General features: G+C 34.8%; 1 protein-coding gene across 1 annotated transcript; it reads right to left on the bottom strand.

Moving 5' to 3' along the window:
- Positions 1 to 1,328: 1,328 nt before the first annotated feature.
- On the bottom strand, positions 1,329 to 21,682 carry LOC137404751 (corticotropin-releasing factor receptor 1-like). Its single transcript, XM_068090986.1, has 11 exons — positions 21,356 to 21,682; positions 19,488 to 19,598; positions 14,777 to 14,874; positions 14,102 to 14,208; positions 12,291 to 12,414; positions 10,605 to 10,758; positions 8,554 to 8,614; positions 6,436 to 6,505; positions 3,827 to 3,912; positions 2,789 to 2,924; positions 1,329 to 2,267 (listed from the first exon to the last, which is right to left on the bottom strand). The coding sequence occupies exons 1-11, from the start codon at positions 21,612 to 21,614 to the stop codon at positions 1,839 to 1,841; spliced, it is 1,635 nt and encodes a 544-aa protein (XP_067947087.1). The 5' UTR covers positions 21,615 to 21,682; the 3' UTR covers positions 1,329 to 1,838.
- Between the last annotated feature and the right edge of the window lie 1,712 nt (positions 21,683 to 23,394).

Genomic DNA, 23,394 nt, shown 5'->3' with positions numbered 1-23,394 from the left:
CCAAAAGTAAGTTAGCGGAATAGATTATATGAGAAACAATTTCAGGTAGGCGTATCAACCCAAGACTAGGATTGTTGTTTTTACTGAAGGTCAAGGCTAAGACAAACTTGTAAGATTTATGTAAGAGGTGAAATCTTGAATGCAGTCGTTTACTGTCAATATAAGTGTCATTACCTTCATTATGCAGCTCTAGAGAATATTATTATGGCTATAATACAAAACGGAACAAAACTATATTACAACAAATATATTATGTTTTATAATTACCTGCTTGTATCATTGATTAGCACTTGAATACGAAATAAACAAGTGATTGTTCCAGGTTTCATCCAAGTAATAGTTATAAGAATATTGAGAAAATGAGGAATTTCTAGATTACCTAATCCAGATAAATACATTATAAACGTGCTTTCTCAATAACTATTAATCATGAATAACATTATCTGAATAAAGTACAGTGTGTGAATATAATTTATACAGATGATGGTTTTTCTCTACAGTCCATGGGGACTGAATCGCAATGTGGCTCACCTATGATCCTCAGAAGCTACACACAAGTTCATGTTAAAATGGTACTCTGATAATACAAACAACCATATTGATGGTGTTATCTAGATAATGAAATTGTATTAAAATTGCTTCCGATATCAAAAGTAAAAAGTTGTATTTAAATGGTATAGTTGTTATAGGAAATAAAAAGATCGGTAAAAGCATGTTGGTAACTAGAGCTGTACGATAGTATACCTAAAGTCACAATATTGCCAGCCATTAGCTGGAACGACCAAACATAGCTCTATACAATCAAATATTTTCAATGGATTTATAGCAAGTACCTGCAGCCACATGACAATTAAATGCATTCTTAGAACTTTTTATTTTTCCCTTTTTGTAGAGAACCTACTTTCACCTGCTGCTAATCTCTTGTGCTTGTTGGTTAACTGCCAACTGTTCGCCTATCGACACCTCAGTTCATGAAACAGCTGACAAAGCACCTGTCGATACTTTTCGAGAAAATTCGTCACTTGCCAGAGCTAAACGCAGCTTTGATTTAGACTCAATCCTCCAAGACATGGTTAACAACAACTTCAACCCAACCCATGTGAGCACAGGCAATCAAATACCTCAACAGGTACCCGGGTCAAGATGGTCACGATCGATCAGGCACGATGATTCGTTGGAGAGTAGTGCCGCATCACAGCGAAAGGTTCGCAGCGTTTACAAAAAACTGTATGAACTATACAGGAGATGGAAAGCCAAAGGCAATGAGAATCTGAGCATGGCTGATTCCAATCGCAAGGTCTACAGTACGAGATGGATGAGTGTTGGCAAATGATAACTTTTTTTGAGAGTTGTTGTTTATGGCCAATCGTTTAGCTGTATACTTTTGTAGTAAGAGGCAGATCTTGCAGTTTTTAAACTCTCATAGCAAACCAATCATTTGTGCTTCAGCATTTATACATAAACTTAATAAAATCAGAAAAAAGCATTTCCATTTTATTTTGTGACTTCGCGGAAATATATATATTTACTTACATAGATTATATTATATGCTATATAACATACACAAATAAATACCAACATAATATACTGAAAGTTTAGATTATTTGGTATTTGTGAACATCCACCGGTTTGAGAATATTGTTTAGAGGGCTGGAAGCATTGTAATATATAAAACAATATATAATATATATAATATATTATATAGATAATATAGTACAACTTGTTTTATAAACATTTACATACAAGTTTGATAGTTGGCTAAAATCTGAAACATAACTTCGTAGAACTATCCAGGCTTTGGGCGATTACTGCTAGCCTAGATGATCCCGTGTGATGTCTTACTCACGCAAGACAGCTTTAGCCTGAGAGTCAGTATCCGTAACTAAGGGCAAGGTTGTCTGCTCAGTATCACAACAGCCACTCTTGTGTGTTTCAACAATAACCGATGCTTGACAAGTCAGTGGGCTTACTTTGCGAGAAAATTTGTTAATGTAGATGTCCGAAGGTAGGCTGCCTCTTCTGCTGCCAGATAAGGTGTCTTCACTGACTCTACGGCTGTTATTCGCTGAAGAATATTGGCACGCTGTAGTATCAGTTTCTGTTGTTTCATCTTTGCTTCGAGTTACAAAGTAGCTGGATCGACGTTTCTTTGACCACCAGTAGGAGGACGGCAGCGTCTTTTCATCTTTCCATCTACGATGACTTTTAGCAATCGATGTTCTTACTTCAGCATTCAGGAAACAGTAAACCAGTGCTACCACAAAACCCTGCAAATGTGAAAACTTTAAAGTTAGCTGGTTTCAAATCTCAAAATTTGAGTTTTCAAAGAGCGCATACCTATTTATTTCATGAATAAATGCGTGGAAGGCCATGGAATGAGGTTATCATAAGATTAGCCCATGCATTTTAGTTTCAGTTCACTCTAAAAATCATCAGGTATGAGATAAAACCATTACACAATTATATCATTTATACGATTGGCGATATATCATTTATACGGTGGCAGTATAATCATCATTTATACGGTGGCAGTATTTATACGGTGCCACCGTATATCATTTATACGGTGGCAGTTTTCAAATCATTTACCTAAAATGTTGCCACTAAACAATTAAACCCCCATCTTGAATCTCTATAATTCAGAGTACAGCGTCTTCTCCAGATTAATATCTTCACAACCTTAGAATTATATTTGTTCTATATGCAAACTCCGCAAAGCTAAGTAGATGTGACCATAAAACAAGTAGTCTAAGATGTTAGTATGCAAGTACGTAAAGAGTTTAATTACCTGCGTGGATTGGACTAGGGCATTGAGGTAGTACCAGATAGCTGATGTAGCCTTAACTCCTGGAGGAGAGTAGTAGAGCATAATATATGTCCCGCCTAGCAGTGGTACAAGAATGAGTGTAGCCTTCACCACTTTCCTATAAATATAACTCGTATATATACTTTTACTAGCTGAATGCCCGGTGTTGCATGAGTATTAAAAAACAGCTTATAAAACAGTGACAGGTAATCTAGTGGCCTGTCACTTGCCATTAGTTTGGCAAGTGTCAGCCTTTGGCAATTAGCTATTGCCAATGGTTAATTTGAGCAAGCTAGTAAACTTACTAATACGAGCCGTGAGAGCAAGCAGAAAATGACGTCTCCCCATAACGGAGAGCGGTATGAGTATTTTTACTCACATAGCGACATATACCACCCTATATGAATCCATCAATCTTACGCAGTTTAATCGGTAAGATATATGCCTGGTGAACGAAAGGTTCCGATATCAAATCTTCTGCGACATGGATTTTTCCTTCCAATATTTTAATAGCTATATCTGGACAAACCAAATCACACACAAACTTCGAGACTTATATATATAGATTAGGCAATCCGTAATCATCTTTATAGAAAAAATGTTTTACTTATGGTGCTACTAAAAATAATAAAATGGTGTAATAAACACAAAAATATACATTTATGCGAAGAAAACTTGAAACTGCTAAGCTTATGTACAAATCTTATCTCTTTTGACTAAATATTAAGAGAATTAGCAATACAATTGTTGAGTGCATCTTTTAGTAAGAATAAAATACAATCATCACTACATGGATATCTGTTACTTGAGAATTGAAACATTTCAGTGATATAAGGAGCTAAACCATTCAGTATTCATTTGATTACATAATAATATTGGATAGAAATTGTTTCGTTTTGCAACAACATAAGAGGAATTTTGAACGGCAGTAAAAATAGTGTCCTTTATCAATATCGATTTTCCAGACTATCTTAGTTCTAAATAGCTTAGTCTAAAGTTGAATCAGTTTTTAGTACTAACCTGTATTGTCTACTTTCGTTTAATCTGGATTTGCGTAATTTGCGATAGAGTGTGTGTATGACGACAGCCATGAAGACGATGTTGGCCTGAAATAACAAGAAACAGATTTGCAAATCAACAATAACCACGCTGCATAAACAGCCAATCTCAAGTCTGGACAGCCAGCCACTAGTTTAGGGAAAACCATCTGAAAATCTATTACCCTAGGACACTTATATTTCGCTAGTATTTAGTTTCGTGAGTAGCACACAGAGTAAAATTTCGCTGCAACTTAATTTCGCAGCTCAGATGAGTGCGAAAATATAGTGATGTGAAAATAAATACAGTGGAACAAACAAATTATATTCCTCAGGTCCGGTCCTCTAGTAAAAAAAGTTTTTATATTTGCGACTAGTTTGTATTTGTAACCCGCAGGTATAAATGTATGGCAGAAATCGATAATTCAACGTGATCGCTTGCTGCCATTTGTTTCTTGGACTATCAATGACGTCTCGGTCCTTTCCGTCGTGACCGATATGGTACCAATATTAGATCTCAAGTATTTATAGCAAGCGATGGCCATGGCACGTTTTGAGTTCACAATATTTCAAATTTAAAAAAAATCAAATACAGTACATGTCTCATAAAAAAGAAAATAGATAACAACCAACATCACAACCACAACTGTATAACATGGTTGGACCTGGTGAGGGTTGTTATCGTTTTTGGTTGGCAGTAAAATTCATCACTACAATAAGTATTATTTAATTGTATGACTTCACCTACCAGACTTTCATCCTCATCAGTTACAAATTCGGTGACTAAACTGATATCATCATCTTCTTCGTTTGTCTTGGCTTTTCCAAAAAAACTTGTTATCTTAATTTGCTTTGCCATGCTGCTCATTCGGTGTATTAACGAATTTACTAGAAAATTCCCAATGAGCTCAATCACACACAAAATTATCTGCATTTCTAATATCACGATTTTGTTGTGGATATCAATGAACTACAGGGCCGTATTCCCTTGGACAGCTGGCCGGCTAAGACGCCCCAACTTTTTAGGAATTTCATAGTCCAACGGCTATAGAAAGGTTTTTATCGCTGTAGAATATCACTTTATTCGAAGCCATAGATACAAACATCAACTTTTAGTAGTTCTTAGGCGTCATTATTATCTTCATCAGCGGCAAAATATTCTTGTTAACGACTTTTATAAAGGTTTGCAAAATATCAAGTTTTAGCAAACATCTGCTTGCCCATATCCTACTTAATGAACTTGAAATAAAATCGGCAAAAATGATCTTTGTTAAAACGCTTAAAAGAAAAAGATGTCTTCTTTCTGAGCTTTTTAACTGCATACAAGTTTTGCCTGTTTTAATTTTAAAACGTTTTGTCAGTCACATCAGCTAAAACAAAGCAAATCTCAAAAAATAGAAAAATGTTGATACTTGCCAATAAAATTTTTTAAAACTTCACGTGAGAGGCCCGGCTGAGGCCCTACATAAGAGAAACTTGTTGGGAGCTTACAGCACCCCCCCCTCCTTCTCCACACCCCAGATGTTCATAACTAGTCGTCTAACATTAGCCCCCCAACTTGCAACCAGTGAATACAGGCCTGTGTAGAACATAGCTATTTAATTTCGAATTTTCGCTAGTTCGTTATGATAGTTTAGTTTCGCGCATGAATTTTTCGCGTGATGATGACTCCGCGAAAACGCGAAAGTTAGATGCCGCGAATACTTAAGTGTCCTAGGGTACTCACTTTACAGTCAGCAACACAAAGATTATTGACGGTGCTGTTTGCATTATTATTATTATCATCATTACAATTCTTAACAATAATCAAATATGTAATTAAAAGTTTATCAGTTTGTATGTTTGTCTGGCCATTAACTTTGAAGTCAATAAGTTTGCGGACCACTTTGATCCCTCTTTAAAAAAAATTGTGTTGTTTTTAATGATCTCAGGCTTTTTTGGCTTTTATTCTTGCTAAGTTTTTTCCAATTCTATAAAATGTTGTATTTAATTTATATTATATTATTTATATATATTATATTACATTTAATTAGCCATATTTATTTTAGTGGATGTTTAATCTCGGCGGGTAAGACACTTGACCCCTTTTACTTGACACAGAGAATAATTTAGATGTCTTTTGCTTGGTTAGTTCTAGCAAAAGTCTTTTAGTTTCAGTTTATGAACTTTCTCTTACTACAACCTACAACTCACTATCCCGACTCCTCCACTATACTATAGTCAGATTAACAACTTTTGAGAGACTTTTATTAAACTCACTCAATAACTCCTGATTTATGACATCTTATTTTTGTTTTTACATGTAACGAAAAGCAACAGTTTTTTGATGATTGCCGATGCCAATAAAAAATTATACATACATACAATTCAAGGGATGGCAGTGAAACTGTTGGGTTGTAAGTCATGCATGACCTTAACGTTTTTTCTTATTTAGATTAAAAGTCGAAATGCACCAAAGATTCCCCAAACAAGTAATCCATATTTACTGTGACTGGAAACAGTATTCATCCAGCATTAAGACTTCAATGAAATATGATAATTTATACTTATATGAGTAAGTATTTGTAGACTGATATGTAAGTTACTACTTACGACTAGGAGAAGGGAAATAGATACAATCTCCATTGAGTTTGCAGGAGTTAAGTCCCCGACATTCCAACACCTGCAGTTACAAATATTTTTATGTACTTATAATCTGCATTTGGATTTTTTGACAATTTATATATATTTTTATAATATTTCCACGACCAAACACGAGCGAAGCGAGTGTTTAGAAGCTTTATGATAAATGCATATGCACACACAACTCCCGAAAAATTATCCATCAACGACCGTAACCAAACCCTTGTACCGAAATTCCATCACAAAATTTAACCATTTTTGTGTAGAGTCGTTTAAGTATAATAATGATACAAAACACATATAAACCTATTTACATTGTAAATATAGTACCAAGTCTTTGAAAAGTTGAGACAATATCCTAAAACCTACCCATCTGACCGGATAATACATAACTAGACAGATTAATTTGGTCTAAAATCGCCATTAAAACCTGACAAGCCTTTTTTAATCAAAATTAAGACCAGCAAACAAAACGACAATAAAGCCGTGTGACAGGTAGTAGAAGTATTAAGCCGTGCGCATTTCACGAGAAAAACGTACACATTTCCCCAGTCTATGGCATTGTCCAATGGCCGAAGGTTTCTGTAATTAAGATAGAAGTACTGAAAGGTTATCGTTTCTTTTTCGCCAATTTTATTATTCGATTTTATAAGATTATTATAAGATTTAATGATAAGAATAATTATTCAAATTTACAAGATCAAAGTATATAGTGACCGATGGTGTGCAATATGTTACTGTTATTATTTTCTAAAGATTTTGTTGATGATATTACGGCTGTGCCCAATATCGCGGTACTGCCAAGCCGTTTTTAATATTTGCAAAATTAAGTAATAGGCCGACATTTTCTTATAGATATACAGCTATTTCTATCACAACCAACTAAAATCTGTTTAGATTTTTAAATTCAGCATAATATTTTGGATACAAATTCAGAAATCTAAATAAATATCACAACTTCTTGATATTGGTTGCTATGACGTTTTGAAATGTAAACAAAATTGTTTACATTTCATTGGTTTTCGTTTCTCAAACTTAAACACCAGTTTTCTCAGAACTATGTTTTTGCACTAATGGTGAACATGCATTCAGTTTATTGACCATAAAATCTGCTGTAATTAAGCTGGATTAAAATTTTTTTGCCAAATAACTGAGAATTTTCTTCTGCTAGTGTAGACGACTCTAAATTTCACACATGACCCATTTCTTTATTTTGCTCCAGTTTACAAAAAACTTCCAGACACACATTAATGCTAATGTTTGCTTTCTGTTACAGATCGCTGTCAAACCCATTCTACATTCAACACAACCAACTTTCAAACTGTGTATATTACACAGTAGCTTGCCATTTTACTTCTAATATTGCATTTCTCCTATTGCAGGGTAGAGATATAAACATATAATCTTTTCCTTTCATTATTGCTGTTTGTTGTACATAATAACACCCAGTACATTACAGCTACCATTACAGCTACCACTGCAGTTCTTCTATTGCACTGCAGTGCCATTTGACTGCTAATATTGCATTTCTCAACCAGCAGTACCCTTTCTTTTTTCCAATATCACTTTGGTTGTGGGCTGTATGACAGAAGAATTTCTAGTTTATTTATAGCTATTTTATCACATTTAAGCAGAATGATAAATTAGCAAAGAAATAACTACATCTTGAACTTCAATACCATGATTAAAGATAAACTATTGAGAATGCAACGACAATTTAAACCAGATGAGGAGTTGCCCACTTTTTAACTCAAAACTAACGTCTCCAGCAGTTAAACTGAAGGTATAATTAACAAAAGAGCCACTTTCAAAAAATTTCTTAAAAGCCTGTATAGCAAAATAATACATCACTGTCTAAAAATACGGCTTTTTACTTTTTATTTAAGAAAATAGAATAAAATAATTTACAACTATAAAATAAAAATGGTCATTTTAGCAAATTTGAGTCAAGTTGATCTACAAATACATTATCAGGTAAAATATTATTTTACTGGTTTAACTAAAGACCTAGAAGCTAACAAAGAAGCAAAAATCTAAACGGTTAAAAAGGGAGTTGTATTCTCATAGTGTGAGCTTCAAATTACTTACCTGTCCTCGGAAAGAATTGAGTTCAAGATGATGCTTGCAATTATAACTACTGTTGGAATTCCTAAAAAGAATTTCAAGTAATTACAATTATAAAGCATCAGGTAAACATAACAAAATAATGTGTGATTTTAAGAAGTTATAAATTATCCAATTAAATCCTACCTATTTTAACATTGTTAAGGCTAAAACAAAACTAAAAAATCAATTAAATATACAGTCAAACATGGATAACTCGTCCACGGATAGCTCGAACACATGGTTAATTCGAACATTTCCTTTGGTCCGTTCCCACGTAATGATAAATTGCTATAGATAACTCGAACTCAACACTGTTAATTCGAACTGTTTTTTTGCCCAACAGCTACCGAAACGGTTGTTTTCGCTTTAGAAAATCACTTTATTCAAAGCCATAGAGGTAAACTTCATCTTTTCGTAATTCATAAGCGTCGTTATTACCACCATCGGCAAAATATTTTTGTCAACGACTTTTCTAAAAGTTTGGTGAAATTTGATTTATACTGCGATACGATGAATAGCACGGGCTAGCCGGGTCACGCGCGCAAGAATTTTCGCCACGCACATACAAAACAAAAATCGCATGTTGTTTTGTATGTGCGTGGCGAAAATCCTTGAGTGCGTGACTCGGCTAGCCCGTGATGAATAGTTTTCCGACGTTGATTCCGTGTTGAATCAACGTCGGAATGTTGAATGTTTAAAACGTCTTAAAAAATGTTGTAATTAAACGTATACGTTGTCTGAGCTACAAAAAACTATTCATCGTTTGACCTAAACACAGAATACGTGTGTACATTCAATAAGTATCTATTAAAAAAGCGTGAGTGATATAGAATGTACCGTAAAACCTCGTAAAACTTCTAATTGAACTGCCTCGGAGTGTTGCTCTTAACGAATCCCAGGTAAAGTAAGGTAATCTGCATAAACTTCAAGAAAAAACGGCAAAATTGATCGTGGGTAAAACCCCAAAAGAAAAAAATGTTTTTTCTTTTGAGCATTTCAACAACGATCAAGTTTTGCCAATGTCAATCTGAAAAACGTCCTGGCAATAACATCACCTCAAACAACAAACCAATCTCAAGTGATAGAAAAATCTATATACTTTTTCATGAAAACGTTTTAAACTTTACATTAGAAGCATTTAATTTGAAACAAGCCATTTGTGCTTTTGATTTATATTATAGTTTGTATATGTACATGTATCTACTAATAAATAAGTAAATATATGGACTTGTGACAGTGCTCTGATAACTTGAATGCTCTGATAATTCGAACACTTTTGCTCGGTCCCTTGAAGTTTGAGTTATCCATGTTTGAATGTACTGAGAAATGAGTGATGTTGAGGCTGCAGAAGTAAGTTGTGTGCTTTGTAGCGATTGTATAATCAACTAATACAATATACAGAGTACCGAGGCCGCAACAGACATGGCTCTAGTACATACTTTAAACCTTCAATATAGAGTTCAAACTGTATTCAAAAATTGTAAAACATTTATTTTTTTATTGACTATGATTATCTCTTGCATATCAATTCATAAGCCCTGAGTGAGACTTGTACACGGACGAGCATGAAATTGGCTCGTAATTAGCCAACTTTTTATTGCTAATTCTTTTAAGCTATTGTCAAAAGAGATTATTCTTTTATTTTTTAAATAAATTTTTGTTGTCGCGTTTATAACCTCATAATGCCATACTTTTTATTTTATTAATTTTTTGTGTCACCATACGTAAAACATTTTTTTTTATAGAAGTTATTATGACCATCCAATAAAAGTAAATACGTGTGACCTTGGTTAGTAAATTCTGTTGTAACGATTCTTTATTGAATCTACCACAAAATTGCTTCATAAATTGTAACCTTTGTATTCCTTTGATTCATGACGCAGCAGTTTGCTCGGAGACACTTCTAGTACTAGTTTTAGACACTATTACTGAAGCAACTAGAGTCAGCATATAGTACATGTATATCAGAGTCAGCATACAGCTATATCAGATACAAATGGATGCAAATGACTATCATCGTAAATAGAACTCACCCCATCCAATAAGGAGGCAGTGTTTGAATCTAAGGAGTGTTGTGGACAAGGCGTTAACGACAACAATGAAGAGATACAGGCCCTCCACAAACATCCATGCGTACTGAGCAACCGCAAAATATTTGTAGACCATGAAGAATATCTTGCATTTCACCTAAAACATTTTTTATAACTGTTAGCGCTGTCAGTTCTTGGCAGCGTTCATAGAGAGACTGAAATGTTAAGTCTGTACAATAAAACTCAAGTCTGGTACAACAAAATGAAACCATGAAAAAAGTTATTTAAAATTCATTGGGTTTTCTAACAATCTTGTTTGTTAGAATGTTTGTTATTTACAAATTAATATGTATTCACTATAATGTATAACAACAATTGTTTCTATTTATTAAGTATTTAAAAACAAGTTACATGCAGGCTTGGTGGAAATCTATGGCTGGACTTGAGCCAACTTCTGCGTCAACCAATGACCTTGTAAACAACAATTTTGATTGGCAGCACATACTTTAGTGTTGATTTCTCCATTTTGTAGGCTGACTCATGGAAGCCTAAGTTGATCACTATTTCTGACTTAACTGTGAGGCAGCCAAAACAACAAGATTGAAATACAAAGTGTATCATCATGTTTGTGTGAAAGCGGAATGACGCACAGATTTTAAACAGCGGTGAGTTGGCTGTCAGAAAAAAGTTTTAAATAAAAATTGTGACGCAACCCGAAACTATCGACAGAGCTGTATTTTTATGAGACTAACGGGAACTCTCAAATCTTATTCTAGACCGGTTTATAGCAACTAAAATGAATATGGCTGTTTTTCTATCAAGCCATTGTTTGACAGTTTCATGTTGAATTAACCAAAACTATATGAAAATAGAATTTTAAATATACTGTTGATGTGGTCTATATACGGTCTATATACGGTCTATATACGGTCTATATACGGTCTATATACGGTCTATATACGGTCTATATACGGTCTATATACGGTCTATATACGGTCTATATACGGCCTATATACGGCCTATATACGGCCTATATACGGCCTATATACGGCCTATATACGGCCTATATACGGTCTATATACGGTCTATATACGGTCTATATACGGTCTATATACGGTCTATATACGGTCTATGTACGGTCTATATACGGTCTATATACGGTCTATGTACGGTCTATATACGGTCTATGTACGGTCTATATACGGTCTATATTCAAATGTTAGCAGTTTTTGCATGTTGCTTTTGCTTTTTGTTGCTTTAAAAAATAATAATTTTTGCGCGTTTGTGATTTTCGTATTTTTTCGAATTCTTAAATATATTCCAACAATCTTACATTAATTTAAAACTTTGAAATCTATAGATGCAATATTTGCAGCAAAGGTAACTCTTACATATTATAGATACCATTATATTATTATTTTTATTAGGTAGTTGTTATCATTCTTACATATATTACACAAATGTAAATGAAAAAGAAACTTGATGGAATAAAACTTATTAGACACAGGGGTTGTTTTAGATTGGGTAAATAAAATTGATCGAGATGAAAAAAACATTGTTGAAAGTTGAAAATTGAATGAGCTCAAACGATTTTGATTTATTATTAAACATTTTTTTAAAGATGGCTTGTATTTGTGGGCCGGTAATTAACTCTCTATATCTACTAAAAATATAATTTTTATGGCTTACTGGTTGGTCAAAGATGGAAAGCTCTTGAAGTGATTCAAACATCAAAATCATCCACAAAAAGTTCTTTATGGTCATTCCGAGGAGTAGTTGGCTGTGGATCAGGTTTCTCAAGCATCTCAAATGTCTACAAACACTCAAAGAGTTCAAGCACTTGACCATTCTTGTCAAGCGCAACAGGTGATGCAATATCTAGTAATGTTCACTACTTGGAATTTTTCCAATTTTTCTGGCCACAAATATATTGTTGTTTGCGTATCTTTAAGAGGCTAGGGATGAAAACAACTTGCTCATCCTATCCTCTGTGTGAACAAACAATCATGGTGTGGGGAAACAGTGGTTCCTGATTGAATTGCCTATATTGCTACTGCTCAAACGGCGGTTTTCATGTAGAAAATTTTCTTTCTTCTATTGTCTGCGGTAAACCGCTGTGATATCTATTAATTTTGTCTAGCTTACAACATTTGCGTTGAGAAAAAAACGTGTCTCGCTTTCTATCTACTAGTAGCAATTGTTCATTATTATGACAGCAGCGCATGGTTCCCATATACTGGCAGCAAAAATTAGATATTATTATTTCTATTTAAAGTTGGGAAAATTGAATCCTATTACATAAGAAAATGCATGAGAAAGTTCCCCACACATACCGGATTCATTGTCTTCATACATGTAGGTCCTGCGATAAATACCTCACAATGGGTGCGACACATGCCAGCAAGCGACACATGCCAACAAGTGGTTGTGTGATACATAGCACAAAGCAGCTGACATCCGTACCATGCCAATATGCATTATCAAACATATAGCTGACTAAATGTCAGCACAACAGTCTTAAGTTACAGTTCACTAGTGAACTACTTAGTTCTACAGTTCACTAGGTTGTGATGACCGAAAATGTCGCAAAAGGTAAACAAGGACAGATATTTTTGTCATAACATCATAAACATTTAATCTTTGATATTTTTATGGCGCAGATATAAATGTATTTTACTGGCAAGCTAGACAAATCACTATGTGATTCACTTGACACAAGCAGCACAAAGGAAATGTTGTACAACACAACAAACAACCTTGTTTGGTTTCCTGGCGGTTTCACATATGAAACTGCGGTATGCCTTCTGTAATGCATATACAGAGCAATGTATTTAAATTAATTTCCGTGATTTGGCCTGATTTAGTTGAGAAGAGGTAAAATTACCAGACAACAATGTTCAAGAAGAACATGGTCGTGTACCTTAGTGCACGGTCAAACCCTTGTGATGTTAATAAATACTTTCACAATTGTGCGCAAGTATATTTAGCTTGTTATCATATCGGCTGTTCGAAACAGAGTACTAGATCAAAAGATTCTCATTTTGGATATTCTCGTAGTGAGAATACCAGACTGTCAATATCAAGGTAACGTCATGGAAAGGTAAACACATTGCAACCAAATCAAAGCGTCTGAAATAAACACATATGAAAGGAAGCAACAGAGGTTTTGCAAGAAGTGAATATACGGTTCAGAAGTTAGTTCAAAAATTAGCGCTCAGATGTCTCTCAAATGTCTCATATGTCTTTTATCTCGCTGTCGTCTGACTTCATTTGTTACATTTTGAATCACGATTGACTGAACCATAATGGAAATAATTGACTCGTTAATAGTAGGTTATCCAATCAATCGCAAGCTTTAATTACGATTGGCCAATCCTAAACAAGTTTCAAGTTCGGTGCCTTTAGTCACTTCAGCTGCCACTCTCAAGAGAAGCCTAGAGAAGCTTTGAATGTCAGCACCTGTGGTTACTGTGTGGCCTGCCCTTAAGTATGAAACTCACTTGTATCTGGTGAATATAATCATAGCGACTATCATGGCTGAGTTGGAGAGAAGAAATCCTCCAGTAAACACATAGACTGAGTTGGTCAGAACCTTCAACTCTCTTTCCTTTTCAAATATAATATAATATGTAATATAAACAAAATATATAATAGCATAAAACAAAATATAATTTAATACAAATAAACAAAATACGAGACACTAGAATGTAATAGAAAGTTGTACGCTATGATACAACAAGATATAATCTGATACAACAAAAATATGATATAATATGAGACAATATATTATAAAATAATACTTTATCATATTATGATATGCTACAACATAATGTAGCAGATCATCTATTATAATGAAATATAATATGGTATGATATATGGTGTGAAATTATACATTACAGCAGTAAGCTAGGAGAGTTAGGCTGTACTATTTATGTTTTATTTGCCGTACTATAACTTGAAGTTATTGCATAGTTACACCAAACATTCCAATGAGATGATCGCTAGATAATCATATGGATTATGTCTTACAGATATCCCATCTCTCAAGTTTTTAAGTTGCTTGAAGGTACAAACCCTCTGCTCTCGATTGCAGTCATGTGTTGCCTTTATTAATGGATGCATTTCAGACAATTAACTTAGGTGAAAAAGGACAGAGTCAAGATATGGCGACTCACCTTTTCATCCATATGCAGCTGCAGCTGGGTGATACAAGTGCTATAGTTAGCTATGCTGGCCCAACTTCCATTCTCATAGCACTGTCTACTCGCATATCCTAACAACACAAACTGTGCTTATTGAGGACACATACTGTAATCTCAAGGTCGTGCTAATGTCTTTACCATCATAAATAGGCCTAATAGGACATCATATAAACTATGGGCACGAGTAATAACCTCAGACTAAAATTATTACAATAAATTTCCTTTTCAATATTTGGAGGCCATCGGATTTGATGAGATTGTTGTTAAACACAATTGGGACTGCCCGTGTGCTATAAATCAGAATGCAATAATCTGGTTTTATTATGAACCAATATGTAATAAGACCATTTTCATTACAAACCAGAACTTAATAAGATCATTTTCATTATAAGTCAACCCCATTCATTACGCATAAGAATGTTTTCGAGACTTTCATATCAAGTGGAATATAACTTTGGCCAACTCCATAATCAAAAAAAACTTTTTGTGCTTTTAAGTTGGGCTAGCTTTTTCACATAGTAGTGATAGTACAACTCCAAATTTAGATATCTGGATTGCGGTTGATAGAGTTTTTTATGCCACTAGTGTATCTTTGGTGCAACACTTGGGTTTGTGATGACTCTATTACAATATGGGCAGTTATTAACGTAGGCCCTGCTATTGCTACATAGCAAAATGGAGAGCTGCGTTACAATGGTGACTTACTGGAAAGAAGCAGCCGAGTAAGCAGAAAAGATTTCCAGGATGACATGGTGGAAAACTCTTAAAAATTTTCTTAATGAGACTACAAAAATTTGGTTTAACTGGTGAGGTTTTGATGCTCAGCTGAGGAGGACCATACTACAGCAAATATTGAATAAAAAAAGCATTTCATGCAAATCTCCTCTTTCTAAGGTAACATAAATGGAAAAGACTAGGTGGATAGGTGGATAGGTGGATAGGTGGATAGGTAGATAGGCCGCAAAGTACAAAATTAATATCAATTCAAGCTGGTATTTACAACCTTGTTCTCCGACATATTTCCTTCCTGACATTTAAAATATTCTAGAGGGATGCCTAGCGGGACAACCAGCTTGGCATTATACAACAGTGTATGACCGTCTGTTATGACTGTTGGATACATTTTCCTGACCTTATCCTCTGCTGTCTTGTCACTTTTGCAGAATGTTGTTTCTCTCGCATTGTTTGTTAGGAAATATTTATGATCCAAAGCAAAGCAGCATATATGCGTAGTTCACCTTACCAGTGCCCGTAGGTAAAATCACTTCTCAATTTAGAATGTTTATGTAATTATGAACTACTAAATTACATGTATATATATTGGGTTTCTATGTATATAAGGAGTTTTTAGCATGAAAAAGACCAATAATTGATATTGAACAGCAGCTTTGGTATTTTCGGATCAAGATAATAAAATAATAAATCATTAAGTAAAGTTGTTATACACATTTTTAAAGCTTCTTCAATTATATGTCGACTTCATTTTATCTACTGAGTCGGAGTTTTTAGACAATTAAGCAAAAATGTAAATTTGTACAACATTTTTGTGAAACATTTTTTGTGTTACACATAGTACGCTGTTGTTTTGTTACTAGAATTTACACTGTTCTGGTATGCCATTAATTACTTATTCTTAGAGCGAATATTTGACATATATAGATAAGAATTTTCTAGGTATCGCGAGACAGCGTTTCGTCAACTATTCATACAGAGGATGACTTTTTAAATAGCAAAATTAGATCGACTTTTTTTATAAAAATTTTTTAAAAACTTGTAGAGAAAGTTTTGCAAAGCAAGTTTTGTTAAGCCTAGCATCAGACATTTTGTCCAGACTGGCGCCCTCTGTCATGATGTTTCAACCTCAATTCACACAGATTACTCTGTGATTATTTTCTCTTCTAAACCACAACTATTTGGAAGGAAAACCTTAAAGGGCAGCAATAAAACTATTTTTACTCATTCAGTCTGCTGCCAAAGAAAGCCTGGGAACTGGATAGACAACACCTAAAAGGACCAGTAGAGAGTCGATGTGGCATAACTAATGAGTGCTAGCAAGTGCTGGTGGTGTGACAAATTGCAGCGAATATGGTGTGTGGTTAATATGACAACTAAAAGCTGTAAGTTTTTAATTTTTTGAGCAACTCATTTTGTTGTAGGTCATAATAAGTAATCAAGGCATACATCTTTTTGAAGATTTTAATAAACTGTTTAAATAAAACATAATTTATTTAAAATTTTAGTTTTTAATAAGTTAGAGAAAATTTGTAGTTTCATTTCTGCTAGTAGGTGAGATCGTCAGCCACCTTCATCGCTAGTATGTAACAAATGCTAACAGCTGCTTTCTTTGCTTCCATATTTCGCTCCTTACATGTCTGCAGCTGCTTTGTAATGCAAACCCGTGGTTAATTACTATTCCTATCATGGGACTAGCATAAATTATCATCAATCACAGGCAATAAAAATTGAATCACAAAAAAATTAAAAATAGAACAAGACAAGTTTGACCCACCGTCTGCGGAAGGTCGACATTTTTATCCCTAAGTAAACACCATACAGAGAATATGCAATGGAATTTCTCTGAAGCCCCAGCCACTTGAAGTAGGTTATATCATTCCTTTGTTGACAAAGGAGGGCAGAGATAATTAGCATAACAACAACAAGCTCAAAGAAGGTTTGATGTTAATAATGAAATGAAGAGTATGCGCCGAGAGCCGCTCACCTAATGAATCACTGACTATCGATTTCTCATCACGCCTGCTGACAGAACTTTTTGTGACAAAAGAGTCAATTTTTTAAGGATTGTTACATAAACTAGAACTTATAAACTACATGAAATGGGATCATTTAAAGGTTAAAACGTCAGTTTTAGGCTATTAAAATTGAGGTGAGTGAGGGAAAAAATGGATGAGGCTGAGCTTGCATTCACCAGCCTGGTAACACGGAGAGTGGTATTTGCTTGCTTTATGCGAAGCCACAAGTTCTTTGTCAATTTATTTTTTGTATTTCTGGAGTACTCAGTTTCAAGGGGTGTGTGGTTACTCATCAATTAGGAGCCATTGAGTCTTTCCTCACGCTAACCGAGGCAATGGCTACGAGCCTAAAACAGCCAACAGTTGATTGCGCCACAACAGTACCTTTTCACCTCTTATCGAGTTGCCGCACGACTTTATGTACAAATCCTGAGGTTACTTTTAACATGTCTTCATAGAATGAGAATAGCAAAACAAGATCGTTAAAGATAAAAGGTGCTAAATTTACTCGAGTTTGAATCCTTTGATAAAAAATGTTTAGGAGGTTTTTACCCACCGCTGTTTCCTATGTGAGACAGCAGGGTGCTTATGTAAAAATTTAGATGAGTAAAACAGACCAAAGGGCTTACACTTGGGGTCAGTTCACAAGTATGATGGAAATAGAAAGGAAGTGTGGTTTACTCCGCTGACCATAGGGATAGGATACTTTTACAGCGCTGACTAATTGATGGTGTATCAGAGTACAAGCACTGCCTTGTTTCAGCACTGCTGCCTTGTTATATCTCTTCCCGTTAACCACTTTAAAGGATTGTTTAGTCGTTTGTCTTACCTAAATAGCACAACTAGCAGGCTAATCCCGGGCCTACCGGTGCCAAGGACCCAAGGCTACAGGTAACTCTAGTATTAAAAAAACAATATACATGTAAAAGCAACTCTTCTCAAATGATTGAAGCACAACAAGAAAGGGATGTGAGTTACTTACGGGCATGACCTGAGAATATATTCAAAATTATATATATTACACTCATGATGGTATGTTACACTCATGATGGTATGTTACACTCATGATGGTATGTTACACTCATGATGGTATGTTACACTCATGATGGTATGTTACACTCATGATGGTATGTTACACTCATGATGGTATGTTACACTCATGATGGTATGTTACACTCATGATGATATGTTACACTCATGATGGTATGTTACACTCATGATGGTATGTTACACTCACGATGGTATGTTACACTCATGATGGTATGTTACACTCATGATGGTATGTTACACTCATGATGATATGTTACACTCATGATGGTATGTTACATTCATGATGGTATGTTACACTCATGATGATATGCACTGTCTAAGCTTAGCATGTAACGCTGCCATTATAAAAGAAACAGAGATAAAGCTGAGAGTGTGACAATAGATTGGCAGCAGGAGGGCTTGTCTCCAGCAGAAGTTATGATATTTTGTTTGTCTGTCTCACTGTGAGATTTCTTTTGAGCGCAGATTTACATATTCTGGTAAAAATTGCACAAAAGGTAAAGAAATGAATTGTAAATGCGGAAGAGTAAGGCAGAGTGACCTTTTAATCTGCTATAAGATGCTGCTTGGGTAATTCATCAATTGCCTAGTGAATGCAAAATGTAGCTTTCCATTAGAATGGAGCTAAAATGACATCTCTGAGGATTTATCACTATGGTTTGATCTCCCAAGGTCAAAATGAAAAATGGTTTCAAAATGCTGTTAAACTGATAGAAAACCATATATTAAAATACAGTACATATAATTAACTGTTACAATTCACTGGCAGAAACAAAGTCCACTCCTGTAACATAATCTGGAAGATTTGTGTAAAACACTGAACTGGACTTTCTTGTATATAGAAGTGCAAAGCAACTAATAAACTAAAGAAAGCATAGCCTTACCTTCAAGAGGCGGTAAGTCTTGTACTAGTGGACAAGGAGCATAGGCTATCCTCCCAGCAGCTGTTGTGTTAAATAAAGCTATGCCATCATGGCAAGAATCACAGCTGTTCCCTGAAATTGTCGCAAGATTGTTTTCTAATATGTTGTAAGTATGTACATGGTGCATGGTAAGTACATGGTGCGTGCTAAGTACATGATAAGTACATGGTTCGTGCTAAGTACATATTTTGAAAATAGATTGAAGACATTTTCTAACACTGTGAACAATAATGTAGGTATTAACCCAAACGACCATAAACAAAAGTCTAAAAATGTAGACATGCAAAATTATTGTTTAACATATCATATCGCAAATATATGATATAATAAGTGTATCAAGTTGAAATACTCCATATACATGTAACATAGACACGCATAATGTAGACATACACCTATACATGTATATGTAACATAGACAGGCATAATGTAGACATACACCGTATACATGTAAAAGTCTAGCCACATAGCGTCATAGGTGACAAGTTGTGTAGATATAGGCTACGCACACCCACACCGCTAAAAGATGTGTCGTGTTGACAAATAGATTGACTATTGAGAATCAGTCTTAGACGGGTGAAGGCCATGCCAGCTTAGAGAAATTTTTAGCACCATCATTGAGGACTTTGTATTGTAAAATGCATCATCAACAATTTGTGATAGAACAAGTGTTTGTGTAGCTATTTGTGCTGATATATTTTGCTCCAAAAAAAATCCTATATGGTGATGAAAACAACCAAGTACAAAAATTTGTTACATTTAATTTGTAAATTGAGCTATATAAAAAAAGAATTTTGAGATTTTAAGACATTTAATTATCAAAAAAATTTATCTGAAATATTTCATAACCAACAACGATTTATACTACTGGCTTTCATATATCTGTTACAAGAGAGAATATATTCGTTCATATATAACTAGCTGCTTGTAGGAAGACTTGCCGTTATCGACATTTATAAGCCAGTTTTAGACGCAACTAGCATGCGTTGGAAATAAACAAAATTGAATCGATGTCATTATAATCAACTTTATCAGCCAATCACCAGTGCATCAAATCTATCGCTACCAACATAGACCAACATGTAAATTTTGAAATGATGCATCCACAATGTATTTCTGATCCGTCGTTAACATATTGGCTATACAATAGGCTCATTTCATCGACATACTGCCATAGCCCGGACTTATAACAGGCACACATTACATAGATGTGCACCATAGAAGCATATTGTAGACACCCAAACAACATAGAACGTAGTGACATGAAGTCAACATGCAATGTAAAAATACCTCATAGGTATGCAGCATAAACATGTACTGTGAAAATATTCGATGAATTTATACTATCGACAGGTAACATAAATGTACAATGTAGCAAAGTATCATTGACGTGTAATTTAGACATACAACATAGAAAGATAAAGTTGAAATTTAGCAGAGAATCACATCATAGATGTGTAATATAGACATATAATATAGAAATGTAACTTATACTCATACCACAGATATGTAATCTGAACATGTAATGTCTGTGGTATACGTAATACCACAGATATACTCATACTTATACTCATACCACAGATATGTAATCTGAACATGTAATGTCTGTGGTATACGTAAAGGATGTGACAGTAAGATTTTAAAGTTCAAACCAAAAAGTAGTTCTATACAAATTACACAACTAAATGTCTCAATTTCCATCCTAGGGTCTATTAGACCTGAATGCCCGACTATTCTCACACATCGAGGTAGTGACCCGCCACTGGCAAGAGGCAAACACACCGGACCTGAGCACAATACTCACATATACAAGTCAGAATTTGAACACAAACCTGTGTGATTATACGTCTGACAAGATTCATCAGTGTTATACAGCTCTTCCTGCGCATAGTTGCTTCTATTTACTGTGCTACTAAAATTGCTCTCCCATATTTCCCCTACTTGTAATGCTGACACCTGCTGGCCTTGCTGCCTCCGCTGCCCGGGCTCCAGTAGATTTTGCTGAGTAGATCTTTTAAACTCGCTTCCAATAGTCTGTGCTGCCACCACAGCAAAAGCGATCCCAAAACAGAACAATCGCAGATAATTCATGGTTGCAGAAAGGTTCTAGAGTAATCAACGATGTGTGAATTAGTTTAGAGTACAGCCATTTGCAACCACTTGTTTGGCACTGTCATTGGAGTGCAGTGACACGCAGCTTTATACGCATCACTCACAAGCTGATTGGTTGTTTGATTCCTAAGCTCTTGGATGACCGTAGACTCTGATATAACATTACTAGATAAAAATCGTTCTAATTTTGGCTTCATAAGCATTTTGAGATACAGCCAAGCTCGACATGTGTTGTTAATTCATTTCAATATTTGTTTTGAATGTCAAAATTATCATATGTTTGAGCATACATTCATTTAAAATTCAAAAAGTCAATTATAAATAATTCACGTAATTATAAATGCATTATTTTAAACCAGCCATAAAGCCATAAAGCACAATGTAAAAACCTAAAAAATGTGCAAAACTAAATCAACAGAGTGATAATCAATAAAAAGAGGTTGTCTTGTTACTTGGACTCATCCATGTGAACAAAAATGTAGGCATAGCCTTTTGTATGCTTAGTAGAGGAACACTTAGTATAACTTGCTTTAACTTACACTAGATATAAGTCAAATTAACTTACATGTGATTTACAAATTTTAGTTTTACGTATTTTATTTTAGATTCATGGCATCTTTTTAGTTTTACTTACAGAACTGGGATATTTGAAAAAGTTTGACCTCCTTCGTACTATTTAGCATGTTGAGACAGATATTTGTTTAAATTTATGGCGTATCTGAAAATAATGTCATATGATGATGGTTGACTGAACAGCTACTAAAGTTTTTTATTGTGTATGTTAGAGCTTGTTTCTTTATCATCCGAATGTACAAAAACCTACACTAAATTTTTACTAATAAAATATTAAAAATCACCAAAAGCTTATGACATGCAAATATTAACATCGCTATACTTGTAATATCCTGTCATCAGATGAATTTTGTTAAGACCTGCTTGCGAGTTACATTTTCACCCTGAAAATTCATAGAAAAGAACTTTTAGTGGCTTTGAAATCTTTATCATTCTTGTAAAAAGGTTCCATATAAAAGCAGAGCATGGCAGTATTGGTAAATGGGATTTAGATTGCATGGACATGTGCATGTATTGGTGTTCATGTGTGTGCATGAGTGTGCGTGCATGTGTGTGCATGTACTTACATGTGCATGTGTATGCATGCATGCCTGCACATGTGCCTAAATGTGCATACGTCCGTGCGTACATGCATGTGTGTTCATGTGCGTTCGTGTGCATGCGTATGTGTGCTTGCATGTGTGTGTGGGTGTGCGTGTGCATACGGGTGTGTGCATATGCGTTCACATGTTTGTGTACATGTGTGTGAATGCATGTGCAAGCATGTGTGCTTATGTGCATGCATGTGTGGGTGTCTATAAGTATACATGTACATAATAAAACCTTGTATTCATTATCTATATAATAATCCCTCAATTTTCTCAGAGCTTCCATGGTCTGCAAAACCTTTTTTTGTAAAATTTGTAATTAAAAAGTCTACATCAAGCCTGCTGTATTTCAGTTAATTTAGCCGCGCTTTTTTTGGATTAGTGATCCATAAGTCTATACAGCAACCAATGAGTGCATCGCTTGCTTAGGCCTACAACTCAGAGTTACATGTCCTGCTGTCATGGACAGCCAAGAAAGGTTTGGCAGCATGAAAAAAGCTAAAAGTAGAAGTTTTTTATTAATGTGGTTATAAGGCTCACCTACTGTTTCTCGCTGTTTTGTAGCAGTTTCGGGTTCAAGTTCTCTTCTGAATAACCTA

The sequence above is a fragment of the Watersipora subatra genome, chromosome 1 (assembly GCF_963576615.1).
Source record: "Watersipora subatra chromosome 1, tzWatSuba1.1, whole genome shotgun sequence".
Taxonomy (NCBI): Eukaryota; Metazoa; Bryozoa; class Gymnolaemata; order Cheilostomatida; family Watersiporidae; genus Watersipora; species Watersipora subatra.
The sequence above is the reverse complement of the archived record's forward strand: the minus strand, read 5'-3'. Positions and strand labels throughout refer to the sequence as shown.

Bases quoted from the DNA above. Each gene is read 5' to 3' on its own strand.
- LOC137404751 (XM_068090986.1), bottom strand. From the start codon at position 21,614: ATGAATTATCTGCGATTGTTCTGTTTTGGGATCGCTTTTGCTGTGGTG. The intron at 14,209-14,776 runs GTGAGTCGCCAT...ATATTTGAAAAG, and splicing joins AGCTGCATATGGATGAAAAG to GAAAGAGAGTTGAAGGTTCT. The intron at 2,925-3,826 runs GTTAGTACTAAA...TTATATTTATAG, and splicing joins AACGAAAGTAGACAATACAG to GAAAGTGGTGAAGGCTACAC.